The 17,420-nt window shown below is 43.2% G+C and overlaps 1 protein-coding gene across 23 annotated transcripts in view; it reads right to left on the reverse strand.

Moving 5' to 3' along the window:
* Positions 1-17,420, reverse strand: part of ABLIM1 (actin binding LIM protein 1) — a 342,305-nt gene that overhangs the window by 164,365 nt on the left and 160,520 nt on the right. For all 23 annotated transcript variants that reach the window (XM_050804240.1, XM_050804258.1, XM_050804255.1 and 20 more), the window contains exon 2: positions 7,471-7,605. In XM_050804240.1, the coding sequence (XP_050660197.1) occupies positions 7,471-7,605 (135 nt within the window). The remainder of the gene's footprint in view (positions 1-7,470; positions 7,606-17,420) is intronic.

The following is a 17,420-nucleotide window of genomic DNA, read 5'->3' on the forward strand; positions in this document are numbered from 1 at the left end:
GGAGCTGAAAAATTCCTATTACCTAGTGACGTCTTGGCATAGGATAATGTGTACATTTATGTCTTAGTTTAACAAAAAAAGTTTTAAAAGTTTTAAAAACACAAATTTTAAAGATAGAAAAAAAGCTTATAGAACAAAGATACTGAAAAAGAAAAATTTTTATATAGCTGTACAATGTGTGTGTGTGTGTGTGTGTGTGTGTCTGTGTGTGTGTCTGTGTGTGTGTGTTTAAGAGACAGGGTCTTTGCTGGGCACAGTGGCTCGTGCCTGTAATCCCAGCACTTTGGGAGACTGAGGCAGGTAGATTACCTGAGGTCAGGAGTTTGAGACCGGGTGAAACCCCATCTCTATTAAAAATACAAAAATTAGCTAGGCATGGCCGTGCGCACCTGTAATCCCAGCTACTTCGGAGGCTGAGGCGTGAGAATTACTTGAACCTGGGAGGCAGAGATTGCAGTGAGCCAAGATTGCACCACTGCACTCCAGCCTGGGCAATGGAGTTAGACTCTGTCTCAAAAAAAAAAAAAAGAGAGAGAGAGGGGGGCTTGGTATGTTGCCCAGGCTGGGGTGCAGTGGTTAACCACAGGTGCGATCATAGTCCATTATAGCCCTGAACTTCTGAGTGAGACTCTGTCTCAAAACAAAACAAAACAAAAATTTATGAATAACCAAGTTCCAAATAAACATATGGCTATTGTTCATTCATTCATTCATTCACCTTATGAGTACCTGCCATGTCAGGCATTGTTGTAGGCACTGGGTTTACAGTGAACAAAACAGACAAAAATCTCTGCCCTCAAAGAGCTTACTCTCTAGTAGGGGGTGAAGATAAATTAATACAATATATTAAATGATGTAAAATAAAAAAGATAAGGCAGGGACATGTGATACATGTGAGACATGTATCACATGTGAATACATGTATCACATGAGTTGTTGAAATTTTATATATGGGACAGCCCAGGAAAGGATCACTGAAAACAGACAATTTGGCTGAACAATCTTCTTGATTATCTGGACAGTCTCCTTGGTCCTTGGTCTTTTCTAAATGGTCTAGAACTTTCTGGCAAAAAAAAAAAAAAAAAAAAAAAATAGATCTTGGTCCTTACCCTGAAAAATGCTCATGATAAACAACAATAATTATAATTAATTATAGATCAAAATAATGAACAAAATATATACGTATACTTAAAACGAACTATAATTCATATTTAAAGGGACACTTAGAAATGCCAGACAGTGCTAATTTGTCCTTTGTTAGAAGCAATTCCCCCAGAGAAGAATCTGCACAAATACCAACACATTCAAATCCAAATAGAGATGAATGCTTCTCTTTTGTTTTCAGGTTTCTTATTCTCTAATACAGTGTAAAATACAACCATGATACAGACAAAGTAAAACATTAAAAACCTATCACTGGAACGACATGACGGAATGAACAGATCACATTAAAACAACTCCTTTAAGTTAGTGGGATGAAGGCTGTAATGCACAAGGATGCAAAACAAAGCGATTGAACACTGAAGATAGAATAGCTCCACTCAGAACCCTGCAGCCACGTTCTACTCCCACTGGGTTATTACAAGAAATACCGTAAGCTTTTGGGATCTCCTTTTCATTTAATTACAGAATCCATCCATCAATTAAACCACTTTCTTCATCTCATTACCAGCCCAGTACATTTTCTGAGGTGACAAATGGTAATTAGGTTCTCCTTCCTTCAGATGCTGGCATTTAGTATTCAGTTCCTGCCTTTTGCTCTTTCCCAGGGAAATTTCACACACAATTATACAGCTTCAGTCATTAGCCATATGCCAAAGGCTTCCAAATTCTTCTTCCCAACATAGACCACTATCTCAGAGCCCTACTGGACTCTGGAGGTACCATGTTACTCAACCTCAATATACCCCAAACTGAACTCATCTTTCTCCAGCACTGCCCTGCAAGGTGCTTCTATATTTCATTAGTTGGTGGCAACTCCATCTATCTACCCAGGCAGCTCAGCTGGATACATGGATCCCTCTTCACTCCTCCCATTCAGTCAGTCATCAAATTCTATTGACCCTAACTTTGTCTCTAATCCTCTATTTTCTATCACACCTGCTACTACCTTACACTATTTCCACCTGTGGCTCTCCCCAGCTCCTTTCTATCTCCCCTGTGGCCCTCACGGCCTGCATGCTGTGCATCTCCCATCACAGGACTTCTTACTTGGTCTCATAAATGTTGCTTACTTATATGTCTCTTTTAATACCCCAGGAGTTCTTTGACAACCTGGTACGTTGTCTCTATTATTAGCACTTAGCACAATGTCCTGCATGGAGTATGTGTTCAATTAACATTTAGTAAATGGGCTTGGTGTGGTGGCACGTGCCTGTAATCCCAGCTACTCAGGATCACTTGAGCTCAGGAGTTTGAGACCAGCCTGGGCAACACAGTGAGACCCCCCCATCTCAAAACAACCACAAAATAAAACATGTAGTAAATGGATGAGTAACTCATGAACCATCAGATCCCACAATGTCAGGCATTTTAGAAAGTGAGATGAGTTCACCAACACAATTTCTGCTCATCAATCCCTACCTTGTCACAGCTAAACCTGTGAAGTCACTGGGTCTGAAACTGACCTAAGTTTGTGCTATCAACTCTAACTCCTCCATCGCAACCCTTTCCCACCCTCAAATTTGTTTAGCTCTTGTGTAAAATGTTCAGTGTCCCCTTTCGCCCTTTTTTCAAAACTATTTTTAGCAAAAACAATTCATCCTTGCTTTTCATTCCCAAAGGCATTTTACATCGTTGGCCTTTCTTTCTAGGGGAAATCAGCCTCTGCCCCCACTCAAGAAATAGAAGGCTTTGTCTGCAAGGTAGATGTGTGAAGGCGAGGCAGGTGGGAGGGAGGGAAGGGAATTCCAGGGAGAAAGCTTGGCTGGACTCAAGGTCACAGTCAGAACTGGAATGTGCCTCCTGTGCACTCCGCCAGGTCTTGACCAAAAGCTCGGGCTTGTTTTGGCACATGCTCCCCACCCAAAATCCTCTGTCCTGGGACGTCAGCTCAGTACCTGAACATCGCAACTCCAGGTGAAACAGAAGAAAACGAAACTGTTGTTTTAGGACTTGGCTGCAATTGGGTCACTGGGGCTAGGAGGAAGACAGCATTCCTCAGGGAAAAGACGGCTATTTCTGCTGGGATTTATAAGAAGTAAAGACGCCAAGGAAATTCAGTGTCCTGATCCGATTAGGATGGAGACAGAAGGGTCTTTGGAGAGAGAAGGGTCTTTGGAGAGAGAGCAAGCCCTGTCGAGATGGTGCAGACAAGGTTTGGAATAAGTCTGAAAAATGACCCTGGCTTGTACTTTCCGATCAATTTTCCCATAAACCTAAAACTGCTCTAGAATGAAGGAAAGAAATGAAAGAAGGAAATGAAAGAATGAAAGAAAAGAAGGAAAGGAATGGAAGGGAAGGGAAGGAAGGAAAAGGAAAGGAATAGAATGGAATGAGAAGGGAAGAAAAGGAAAGGAAGAAAGAAAAGAAAAACAAAAAGAAAAGAAAAGAAATGAAATGAAAAGAAAAGAAAAGAAAAGGCTCTTGCTAATGAGAAATGTCTCATGTCAGAGATGGCCTGAGAATACGAGGGCAGTTGGTGCCTATTCTGTGCTGTGACCTCCCACCATTAGCCCAGACCTTAATTAAGTCTGCTGCTGAAAAGAGCTGCCTTGGGGTAGTGGTACTATGGAAGAGGACAGAGAGGAAAAATGTGTGGGATAAAGCAATAAAAAAGGCACAGCACTCACAGGAGGAGACCAAGACTTTGAAACTGGCAAGAATTTGGAGTGAGGGAACCACAGGAATGCATACCTCGAGGAATCTTTAGAACTGTGCTGTCCAGTACAGTAGCCACTAACCACATGTGGCTACTGACCGTTTGAAATGTGTCTAGTCCAGGCCAGGCACGGTGGCTCATGCCTGTAATCCCAGCACTTTGGGAGGCCAAGGTGGGCGGATCACCTGAGGTCAGGAGTTCAAGACCAGCCTGGTCAACATGGTAAAACCCTGTGTCTACAAATAATACAGAAAAAAATTAGCTGGGTGTGGTGTCACAACCCTGTAACCCCAGCTACTCGGGACGCTGAGGTAGGAGAATCACTTGAACCCAGAAGGTGTAGGTTGCAGTGAGCCAAGATCACTCCATTGCACTCCAGCCTGGGTGACAAGAGTGAAACTCCATCTCAAAAAAAAAAAAGAATGTGCAGCCAGGTGCAGTGGCTGACGCCTGTAATCCCAGGGCTTTGGGAGGCTGAGGCAGGCAGATCACAAGGTCAAGAGATAGAGACCATCCTGGCCAACATAGTGAAAACTTGTCTCTACTAAAAAAAAAAAAAAAAAAAAAAAAAAATACAAAAATTAGCTGGGTGTGGAGGCGCACACCTGTAGTCCCAGCTACTCAGGAGGCTGAGGCAGGAGAATCCCTTGAACACGGGAGGCGGAGGCTGCAGTGAGCCGAGATCATGCCATTGCACTCCAGCCTGCCAACAGAGTGTGACTCTGTATCAAACAAATAAAACAAAGCAAAGCAAAAAAACAAAAACAAAAAGAAATGTGTCTAGTCTAAATTGAGACGTGTTAAGGTAGTATTAAAAAAAAAGAATGTCAAGTATCTCAATACTTTTTATATTACTTATTGAAATGATAATATTTTAGATAGGGTTAAATAAAACATATTAATGAAAATTAACTACACCTTTCCCTTTCAACATTTTCAATATGGCTATTAGAATATTTAGAATTATACAAGTGGCTTGCATTTTTATAAATTTATTTATTTTTTAAGTTTTGGGGTGCATGTGCAGGAAGTGCAGGTTTGTCACACAGGGAAACGTGTGCCAGCTTACATGATATTTCTGCCTGAAGCACTTCACCCTTTCAAGACTCCTCACATTTACAACAGTGATGACAGTGCTGCTCTAGAATCTTGGGAAAAGTCACGGACTCCCTACAGTATAAGGCACGGGGAACCTACACCACTTTCTCCAGATATTAAAGAAAAGGATGATTCCAGAACGTTGGGACACAAGATAGTAGCCATTGCCAGATTAAGTGTGAGAAAATATAAATGTATAAGGATAGATGACTGACTCATTTATTTTAGTAACATTTTGTTAAATTGAAAAATAATTCCTACAAATAGCAAGTATTCTTAAAATGGAATTTAATTTAAACAAAAACTCGACTTTTCAAGAACACATTTATAGCATGAAACAAGATACAACTTTCCAAGATGAGGAATTTACATTTGGTCCTTAGAATTAAACTAAAGGAAGAAAAAAGCAAGGGAGCTTTCACCCCACAGGGGATAAATGAATGTCTATTCTAACACCTCGATGTGTTGAACAGTGAGTGCCAAGATCTGAGTCTACTACTCCATACTTTCAAGTAGAAATATAAAATATAGAGAGAGCTGGGCGTGGTGGCTCACACCTGTAATCCCAGCACTTTGGGATGCTGAGGCAGGAGAATCCCTTGAGATTAGGAGTCCAAGACCAGCCTGGCCAACATGATGAAACCCCGTCTCTACTAAAAAACAAAACAAAACAAAACAAAAACACAACAATTAGCTGGGCATAGTGGCGGGTGCCTGTAATCCCAGCTACTTGGGAGGCTAAGCCAGGAGAATTGCTTGAACCCAGGAGGCAGAGGTTGCAGTGAGCTGAGATCGCACCACTGCACTCTAGCCTGGCAACAGAGCAAGACTCCATCTCAAATAAATAGATAAATAATAAAATAGAATAAATAAAATAAAATATATATGTGGCTGCCGTCATTTATGGATTGTATTTATTTCATACCAAATCTATCCTTTGAGCCATGTCTCAATAAATTTATGAGAAAAAATAAAAATACAATGCTGACTCCAAGTTAGCTAAACTGGATATAACCAGAAAACATTTTTTCTCTGACATACCCCCTAAGAAGCTCTAATTGGGGGTCTATATTAATATACACTTATCTGGTATATGGAATCTGCAAACTTCAGACCTGGGATGATGTAAGTTTCATATGGTCTAGTCTCTTTATTTTACAGATAAGGACACTGAGCCACAGAGAGACAAGTAACTTGTCCACAATCAGCTGCTTAATGGCAAGGCAGGACTCAAGCCACACAACGTGACAGCACAGCACCCTGGGTGTGACCTTGATATTTCCTCATGGCCAACTTGGGTTGGGTGAAAACTGGGGTTTATCATACTTACTCACAGGGGTTTTCAGGAGGATTAAATAATCCCTCTCTGAGATGTGGACACAGTATTTGTAACGCATGTCATGCATTGAGCACTGAGCTCATTTGAGGCAGTTAAGCTCATACCCTCCCCTCTTTCCACCTTCTTGCCCTAGCTACACATGCTAGCATTCTTTCTTCTGAAAACTTTACCTTCAGTGTAAGGAACGGCTGTGGACTCCAGGAAAGCGCTCGCTCCTCCTTTATTCATGTATTTTGTGGTCACTAGGAAGACTAGAATCTACCTGAGAGCCCCCCTGGCCATGGATGGATGGCTTAGGATGACAATGCTGAGTCTTTGTGACGTAAGACACTCAAAACAAAACACAGTTTCCAGAAATGAAGGTGCTTACCACAGGCAGGGCATAGGAATGAGGGTGCTTACCCCAGGCAGGGCACAGAGTAAATTTACAGAGTGCTCTCCGAGTCTCGTCTGCCTTCCTTCTCTGACATCCTTGAACCACATATCTTGAGCTACCTGGACATGCCCTCAGCCCAAGTAACCTATTTATCAAACAAACACACAAAACCATTCTTCTTCCTTTTCTTCCCCAGTTGGCCACGCCCTGGCTCTGAAATAACAGGTTGGTGTATTTCATACAAAGATGCCAATCTTTGTAAACCCCAAAAGGTAGGCTTGTTAATGGAAATCAACACCAAACTGGTAGCTTCTTGGATGGGAGGTCTTTTTCTGCTTGGAGGTCTCCTGAGTGTTCTTGCTTAATTCTCAATTCTCAATACACACACACACACACACACACACACACACACACACACACACACACAGAGGAGCCAGTGACTTGGCACCCAATCTTGCAAGTTTTCCAGGCCTCCTATAACTAATGGATATTGGGACAAGCTACTTTGTAGTAGGAGTTCCTCATTTCAGAGAAAAAGAAAAAGAAGGCAAAAACCACAGAAGTGTATTTTTATTGCTCTTTCTCAGTGTTAGTCCCTTCTTCCAGGAGAAGGGACCTCAGTGAGCACCCAAAGGCCCATGAACCACTGGTTTTAGCAGGACTCGTTCTCGCCCTAGAGTGTAACTGAATCCCAAACTGGCAGTAAATGATGTCAGGGCTTCTCAGGGCACTCACTTATCATCCAGTGACCCGATGTGGAGTTAAGGGGATGGGCTGGACCCAAGGTGAGCCCTGACCATGGCATGCCACTGAGCCACGAAGCTGCAGGCACCATACCTTTGCAGGTGAAACACTTGATGTGGAAATGTTTGGTCTGGACCCGAAGCACTTCACCCTTGCAAGGCTCCCCACATTTATGGCAGTGAATGACAGGCTTCTCTGATGGGTGGTGAGGGTCCTGAGGGTGCGCCACTGAAAGAAAATCAACAAAAGATCCAGGTGAGTAGAGACCATTCCTGCAAAAGGGGTCATCATGGTATCTCTGTAATTTTGGTGTCAAATGAGTCACAGAGATTGATTCGACAGGGTGAACGGAACAGCCCCTCCAAGCCACAATCCTGGAGACACAAAGACCCATAAGACAGTCGTGGCTTTAACAGTCCAGGGGAGAAAACACCAGGCATGTTCCTCAGTGGAGCCTGCTGTCTTCTCCCTTCCTCCCAAACTTCTCTGGGATGACACCATTGAACTATTGAATACACAATCTTGCTTAGTTCAATATTTTGTAATGTGGATTTGTAATATGTCTTTATATTGATTTAGAAGGCATCTTCAGCAGGAGTTCACTGTGGACTGTAAGTCCTCGAAGATGGGGACCATTTCTTAAAGTTTATCCTTTTTGTCTCACCAGTTGTATTTCTCCCTCCTTCTCCCAGCTTCTTGGGACATAGCAGAATGTTCAGGCACCAAAGGTGCTCAGTAAATGTTTCTTTACTCATTAATTAGTGTGTGCTGGACAGTTTCTAGCCTGCTTTACCAGAGGGTCATTCCTGATCATAAATGGCAACTCATCCAATCTGTTGTGGGCCTATGATAAGCCTCCCATTATGTGCATAGTGTCTGATACACACACTGCAGGCGGTAAATTTTAAAAAAATAAACTAGGAACAACATGGATCTCTCTGAACCTCAGTTTCCTTTCACATAAAACAAAGAGGATTGCCCAGGGGATTTATAGGGTCTTTTCAGACCCTAACATCACATGATGGGGCTTACAAGGATACTAAGAGAATACTAAAAGAATACTCATAGTTTCCAGAGTATGGCCTTCAGAGACTAGAAGTTACTGTGACTGCCCAGCGCTCGGACTGGGATGTACAGCCTCCCCTTTACAAAGGCCTGGAGATAAGGCAGTGAGGGGACACTTGTGGCTTTGAGCTCACCAAGAGTTTTAATTTAACTTGCAGTTTCTCCAGCTAGAGAATGCAGATAGGCAGTGTTTGCTACCAAATTCCCTTTTTGATGTGGAGCCTCAGAAGCAGGAACATCACGGTGATATATAAAAACATACTCCTTAGGGAATGACATGAGCAAGAATGACATGAGCAAGGAATGACATGAGCAAGGAATGACATGGGACAAGAACATTGAACCTAAAATTAATCAACCAACACAAAGATGATTTTTCTCTCCAAAGGTAAAACCAGGTTGAGCAGGGGGCAGATGTGGGCAGATACTGCTGAAACTCAGTTTAGGAAACACCTTACAACAAGGAGCTCGCTGTATACCACAATATAACAGTTCACTGTTTCTCTCAGACCTCAGCAGTGTTCTCATTTCGCCTGGCAAGAGTTTGAACAAGATAGTCCAAATAATCCATTATTGGCTAACTTCTGAGAAACAAGGTTCTTCTTGTGAGATTCTGACTAGGAGCAGGTGTAGTTTCAGGTGGAACACCTGATCTGTGCTCTCTGCAATGGACCCTGGGAATGGCCACAAAGATACCACGGTTGCAATTCACCTGCAATTCCATATCTACCCCCTGGGATCTCTCTTGAAAACCTGTATTTACAACATAACTCAGTTATTATCTAAAGGAATTAAGGAGGGACATGCTCTCAAGATCTCTAAACAATGACTGACTTTTAAAGTGATGCATATCAAGGCCAAAAAACCTATCCCTTGCACATTAAAAAAAAAAAAAAAAAAAGTTTTCTTGGCTGGGCACAGTGGCTCATGCCTGTAATCCCAGCGCTTTGGGAGGCCCAGGTGGGTGGATCACCTGAGGTCAGGAGTTCAAGACCAGCCTGGCTAACATGGTGAAACCCGGTCTCTACTAAAAATACAAAAATTAGTCGGGCGTGGTGGCAGGTGCCTGTAATCCCAGCTACTCAGGAAGCTGAGGCAGGAGAATCGCTTGAACACGGGAGGCGGAGGTTGCAGTGAGCCGAGATCACACCATTGCACTCCAGCCTGGAGGACAAGAGCGAGTCTTTGTCTCAAAAAAAAAAAAAAAAAAAAAAAAGTTTTCCTAAAAATATCTGCTTTAAGTCCTTGTGTTTTTTAAGTTAATTCCTGCTTCCTATAAGAAAGAAGACAAGTGGTATTTATTGGCATCTACTAAATGCCACACATAGTGCAGGGTGTTTACATAAGCCACTTTATTTCATCCTCACCACCTCTCTCTCTCAGTGAAGTGAGTAATACTGTTCCCATTTGACAGTTGACAGATAAGGAAACAGAGCCGCAGAGAAGTTGAACAACCTGCCCAAGAAGCAGAGGAAGCTGAAAGATCCACACCCAGGCCTTTCTGACTGCCAAGTTCATGCTCCTTCCATGAAGTTTGTAAAAATCAGAAAATTGTTGTAAGTCAAAAATAATTATTATTTATAAGTATTATTATTATACCTTTAATTTATATGGCAAGTTCAAGTGCCGTTCTAAAAGCAGCAGCTAGGGCTTGGCGTGTAAAGGGCACACACGTAGTAATAAGGTTTTTGATAACTGAGCATGGCACCCAGGTGGTAACACACAAGGCAACTGTATGGATCCCCCTGATCAGAACCTTCTGTACCATGTATTAAAAAGGCAGGTTCTTCAGCCCCAGTGACTAGGAGTGGGAGTCAGGCATCTACCTTTTTAGTAAACTACTCAGGTGATTCTTACGCATACTCCAATTTAAGAGCTATATTTCCCTTTAGAATTCAGACAATATGAATATGCCAGCTGCAGAGAAGAGCTAGAATTTCAAAAGTAATTCGAAAGACCATCCTCTTCAGCAACAATATGAGAACATAGTGAATCTCTTGACTATACAGGAGAATGCATTTTTGGATAAGAAAATGCACTGTAGTTTTTCTTAACACTTGAATTTCTTATTGCTAAGCAAGGAAGTCATGCTGAGTAATGATGAGGGAAGGGAAATATCATTTCATTTCTTGGCTTTTCTCTATGTCCAAATAAAGGAGCCACTGCCAATGCTGGCACCAGCTACCAAGGTCAGAACTGGGATCAGCATCTGCATTTTGCAAGAGTTTCCCTTTGGAAATATACATTACACCACAAAGTCCTCCATGCCCAGAGATGACTTGCTTTGCTTTCACCCAAAGACTAGACTGTGTTTAGTTGCCTTTCCTTCATACAACAGCCTAGGCAGACACATCAGAACAACCCATTTGTAAAGAATTCGGCTTTTCTTACTAGAGAAGGACAGAATCCAAAGACCAAGAGAGATTCGGTTCTTATTTCATCCCAACTCAAGTCAGTGTCAAGAAAGGAATCTCTCTCCTTTTCAAAAATGAATAAAGAGGTTAACTTTATATAACTGTCTTTGACAGTCTGGTTATTACCAAATGTATGTTTGTTGACCTAATGTTACAATTTTGAAATATGCTGCGTCATTTCCAATACAGACATGACATTGGTTCTGCACTTCCCCTTATCTGCCAACTGGCTCTGCTGCAAATTTTTACTTGACTGTTCCATCTTTCAAGGCTCAAGTGGTCCCTACTTATTTTATTGATAGGGAAACTCAGGAGCAAAGAGTTTACATTCCTTGCCCAAAGTCATCAGGAGTTACTGGCAGAGGCACACTTGGCACTCAGGCTCCCAGCCCTTTCCACTCTACCAAGTAGTCAATGATTTACCCTGGAACTTGAGCAGACACAGTTCAAACCTTCCATGGCTCATCATTTTTGTTGCCTAAATAAGGATTGTACAACGAAAAACCGAAAGCATGGCTGCATACTCTCTGAACAATGAGGAAATACCTACAAAGAGCCAAGAGTCCACTTGCCTGAAAAAGTAATGGGATTCCTCCACTGCAGAATACCCAGTTTGGAGGAATTCTCACTACTCAGCTAAAGCAGCCGATTGCACCGCTTACTGGGGAGTTTCACACTGTCTTTCAGAGTCAAGCAAAGCAGATCAGCCACGTCTCTGAACTCCAGTGCAGGACAGAAAGCAAAAATGCCACTTTCGATGTGTTACTTTTGGAATGTCTATTAACGATCTCAGGCAATGAGACTGGGAGAATGAGACCATTGCAGAAATTCCAGTAACCTTCAGTGCAGTCAAGCAGAGGCCATGACAGATCATAAGAGGAAGTCCACAAAGCTAAGCAGAGTCCCTCTTTCAAATCCAGAACTAGCCTCATCTTGCCCAAGCTACCTCTCTCTGGGGAACAGGCTGTGGAACTAGACTGCCAGAAACAGAACATCTGGGAAAGCACATTTGAAATAAAAATCTCCTAACAGGTAAATATCACAAACCTGTGACAGAGTACTTTTTTTTTTTTTTTTTTTTTTTTTTTTTTTTTGTGACAGAGTCTTGCTCTGTCGCCAGGCTGGAGTGCAGTGGTGTGATGTCAGCTCACTGCAACCTCTGCCTCCTGGATTCAAGCAGTTCTTCTGCCTCAGTCTCCCTAGTAGCTGGGACTATAGGCGCATACCACCACGCCCAGCTAATTTTTGTATTTTTAGTAGAGACGGAGTTTCCCCATGTTGGCCAGGATAGTCTCGATCTCTTGACCTTGTGATCCGCCCGCCTCGGCCTCCCAAAGTGCTGGGATTACAGGCATAAGCCATCGTGCCCGGCCCAGAGTACTCTTAGTTACAGCTTGCTCTGGGTCATCTGAAATACTCGGTATATCGCAGGTAACATACATATTCTCCCTCTCAAGCCCCCTTCCTTCCTCATTGCACCACCACTCCCTAACCCCTAAGCCTTTGGAACAACACGGTGCTTGATGGCTTCCAAAACCCTTTCCTCTGCTCTATCTCATTTCACTCTCACAGGAGTTCTCAGGTAGGAAGAACAGGTACCATCAACCCCTTCTTAGAAACAGACAAACTGAGGCTCAGAGGAACGAAGTGACTCACCCAAGGTGGCGCAGCCAAGAAATAAAGAGTTGGTGGCAACCTAGTGCAGTGACTTCTAACCCAGACCTCTTTATACCAGAATAATCCCCTAATCACCAGTGCTTCAACCTGAGTCTACCCTCTCTTTTATTTCCCACCAAATTTTGTCCACCCTCACATCCCCTTTGCCTCATCCCTTTTCCTGTCCCATGAACCCAGGCCCTCAACTCGTTTTTCTTGGATTGCTGAAAATTTCCCACGCCCTGGTTTTTTTGTTTGTTTGTTTTTTCTGAGACTGAGTTTTGCTCTGTCACCAGGCTGGAGTGCAGTGGCACGATCTCGGCTCCCTGCAATCTCTACCTCCCAGGTTTAAGCGATTCCCCTGCCTCAGCCTCACAAGTAGCTGGGACTACAGGCACGCACCACCACGCTCAGCTAATTTTTGTATTTTAGTAGAGACAGGGTTTCACCATGTTGGCCAGGATGGTCTCGACCTCTTGACCTCGGGATCTACCAGGCTCTGCCTCCCAAAGTGTTGGGATTACAGGTGTGAGCCACCGCACCTGGCCCCTGGCTTTTTTCTCCAAATGCAACCAGCAAAGCGTATTCTACCCAGGGAGGTGCAGCCTAACTCCCCACTCCTTAAGTGTGGGCTGTACATAGTGATCTCCTCCTATAGAGTACAGTGTGGATAGGAAGAAAAAAACGACTAACTTTACAATAGAGAAATCTGACAGACAATATCCCAGCCACGTGAGCAAGGTAAACATCAACAGTGATAAGTCACGTTGACAGAATGTACCTTTGATATGATGTGATGAAACAAAACAAAACAAAACAAAACAAAATCCATAATCCTTATGAAATCATGAGAAAAATCCCAAATGGAGGGACATTCTACAAAACAAAAACACCTGACAACTACTCTTCAAAATTGTAAAGATCATAAAAAACAAAGAATGTCTGAGAAATGATCACAGCCAAGAGGAGCCTACGGAGATGTGATGACTAAACGTAATGTGGGATCCTGGATGGGATCCCAGAACAGAGAAAGAACATTAGGTAAAAACTACGGAAATCTGAATAGTGTGGACTTTAGTTTACAACAGTGTGCCAATATGGTCCAGTAACTATAACAAATGTATTATACCAACGCAAAATGTTACTAACAGGGGAAACCAAGTGTTGAGTATATAGGAAATACCTGTATTATCTTCTCAATTTTTTTTTTATTCATCTAAAATGGTTTTAAGAAAATAAAGCTTATAAGCTGGGCACAGTGGCTCACGCCTGTAATCCCAGCACTTTGGGAGGCCAAGGTGGGCGGATCATTTAAGGTCAGGAGTTCAAGACCAGCCTGGCCAACATGGTAAAACCCCATCTCTACTAAAAATACAAAAATTAGCTGGGTATGGTGGCGTGCACCTGTAGTCCCAGCTACTCGGGAGGCTGAAGCAGGAGAATTGTTTGAACCCAGGAGGCAGAGGTTGCAGTGAGCCGAGATTGTGCCATTGCACTCCACCCTGGGACACAAGAGCAAAAGTCTGTCTCCAAAAAAATAAATAAATAAAATAAAATAAAGCTTATTTTAAAAAGAAAAACAAAGGCAGGGCACGGTGGCTCACACCTGTAATCTCAGCACTTTGGGAGGCTGGGGTGGGCAGATCAACTGAGGTCAGGAGTTCCAAACCAGCCTGGCCAACATGGCAAAACTCTGTCTCTACTAAAAATACAAAAATTAGCTGGGTGTGGTGGCAGGTGCCTGTAATCCCAGCTACTTGGGAGGCTGAGACAGGAGATTCGCTTGAACCCAGGAGGCGGAGGTTGCAGTGAACCAAGATCACGCCACTGCACTCCAGCCTGGGTGAGACTCAGCCTCAGAAAAAAATTAAAATAATAATTTTAAAAAAAGAAAAAGAACAACAACAGAAGTTCCAAATAGCTCTCTCAGTCCCAACTCCTCAAGCTTAAAGTTCTCCACCTAACTTCAGAGATCTTCAATAACATGGCTCATGTCCGCTTTTTAGGTGTGTAAGAAGGAACCACCTCTATTGAGTACTTATCCCTGTGCTAAGTGATTTGATCGCAGACAGTCCGACTCTGGAGACCAAGCACTAAAATACTCTACTATTTATTTGTATTAATTTATAAATCTCCCTTGAGCGAGGCCTTCTGACCACTTCTTGGTCTAGCATCTTCACTCCCATTATAACCTCCCTTCCTGTGGTTTCTCTTCTCATGTGTTCAAATCAAACTTGACCCATATGGTGTAGCCCAGGTCCTGGTGCTTCTCTGAAGCTTTCATGCTGGCTTAGATTGATAAAATATTTCCTTCTCCTCCATGTCCTCCAGCACTGAATATCTGTACCATCACCAATGTTTCTCTTGGTTTGTGTTTCTTTTGCTTTTACTTCACAATCCTGGCCCTACAAAACTGCAAGCTCAATGGTCAATTCCTCCAAATGTCTGAAATAGTTCTGATTTCAAATATCAAATAGCCTGAGTTGTCATCTCTGTACTTCTCAGTTCAATGTTTGGATTCGGGAAAATAGGGTTACCACCTAACAACACTATAGGGGCGTCTCCCATGTGAAGGTCCAGGGTCCTGAACTTCTGACGTTTGCAATAAATCATTCCAGAACACTATTACATTATTATAACAAGTAAAATGTACTGAATATTTAACGATGTTCCAGGCACTGTAACAATTAATTGCTACTCACAATCAAAATAACTGTGTCACGATTGCCGTATGGGAGACTGTTGCACAATTCCTGTTTTGCAGAGGAGGAAACCAAGGCTAAGAAGAGTTAAAAACTTTGTCCAAGAAAATGTAGCTAAGAAGGAACAGTTTTACTCTGGCCACATTTGGAAGCACTGTATAGGGGATTTCCACAGGAAAAAATTATCTAGCATAGAAGGAAATCAAGCTGGTCTAATGTCCTCACTAGGCCCTGGGTACATGGCTCAGAATTGGTGAATGCCCAGCTGCGTCATCATTCCAAAAGCAACACCTGCTAGTCAATACGCAGATGAGAAACAAGGCTTGAAGTACAAACAGAAATTCTTCCAGGCTGCAGCCATTTATGGCAGAAGAACATGTACAGAGTCAGGGTGAGATAGCAAGGAAACACGACCTGCCGTTGGGAGGACCCTCTCGGCCACCTCCAGCCTGAGCTGAGGCCTGGATTGGAAATCAATCTCTGGTTGAGACTGGTCTGGATTTGCAATCCTAAAATGCTCCTCTGTGTGGTAAGGTTGATTTCTGCTTAAAGACAGGAGTCCTATTCTCATGGCAGTCTACATTTGAGAGAGACTGCTTCATTACCTAGAATATTTTCTCTGCTTCTACCCCATTGGTTCCCACTAAACTGTAAACACATATCACAGAGATGTGCCCTCTCCCACCTCCTACTCCCTTTCTTTGTGCTAGACCAGCACTAGTATTGAGCCCAGAAAACAAGAAACTCAACAGTTTAAATAAGTGCATAGAGTGCTTAATTTGCAGTTTACCTAAAGGCCCATTTCCTGCTGTGGCAAGTGGTAGTTACTTGAAGCTACACACACAGTTACCCTGTCATTAGTTGTCCAAAATGATCCTTCTCTTAAATTGGCTTCCACGACCTCATTTTCTTATACCATGTGAGTTCGGTAAACAGAATTATTAGTTGGCACAAACAGTCCCGGGGGATGGGCAGTATGGTGGTGGGCTTCCCTGCCACTTGTGGCTTTCACCAGTTGATACTCTGATACTGGCTGGGCGTGTGGCTCAAGTCTGTAATCTCAGCACTTTGGGAGGCCCAGGTAGGCAGATCACGAGGTCAGGAGTTAGAAACCAGCCTGGCCAACGTGGTGAAACCCTGTTTCTACTAAAACTACAAAAAATTAGCTGGATGTGGTGGCATGCACCTGTAATCCCAGCTACTCAGGAGGCTGGGGCAGGAGAACCACTTGAACCTGGGAGGCAGAGGCTGCAGTAAGCTGAGATCGTGCCACCGCACTCCAGCCTGGGGACAGAGCAAGACTCCATCTCGAAAAAAAAAAAAAAAAAAAAAGAAAGAAAAGATACCCTGATACTTGGCCAGGCGTGGTGGCTCATGCCAACACTTTGGGAGGCCAAAGCAGACGGATCACCTGAGGTTGGGAGCTCGAGAAGAGCCTGGCCAACAAAGTGAAACCCCATCTCTACTAAAAACACAATAATTAGCCAGGCATGATGGCAGGCACCTGTAGTCCCAGCTACTAGAGAGGCTGAGGCAGCAGAATTGCTTGAACCCAGGAGGCAGAGGTTGCAGTGAGCTGAGATCACACCACTGCACACCAGCCTGGACAACAGAGCGATACTCTGCCTAGAAAAAAAAAAAATCTGATAATCCTGATACTTCATTTGCCTTTTCCGTGGCTACGTGATAGGTCCTTGCTATTCCTTCAAACATAAAAGATGCTGTCAGCAACCGTCAGCTGGACTCCTGATTATAGAAACAGCCTCTGCTCAAATCCAGTTAATCTGATTCCCCCAAGGCAAAGAGGTACTAGGATTATCATAATTCAGCCAGGAAATTTCCTCCTTATAAATCACTTGGCACACTTGCCCTGATGTGCTACACCTGCCTTCTCCATGTGACGATTAATTTCAGAAAGGGATTTTAAAATTGGCTTGGTGCCTTTTCCTCCTCCTCCTAAAAGCATGACTCCTTTGACACACCTTTTGATTGAGATGACTCACTGAAATTACACCCTTCTCTGACCTCTCCTAGCCTTTCTCTGACCATGTTCAACCATTTGTCTACAACTCTCACCTCTTCTCTCTAATTGCAATTAGAAGGGACCTCGGAGTAGGGGACTGGATTCCCAGTCCTGCCTTTCCTGACACATGCCTCAACTTCCCTGAGACTGTAAAAGGGGCCAAGAATACATGCCCAACCTTCC

This window comes from Macaca thibetana, chromosome 9, assembly GCF_024542745.1.
Source record: "Macaca thibetana thibetana isolate TM-01 chromosome 9, ASM2454274v1, whole genome shotgun sequence".
Taxonomy (NCBI): domain Eukaryota; kingdom Metazoa; phylum Chordata; class Mammalia; order Primates; family Cercopithecidae; genus Macaca; species Macaca thibetana.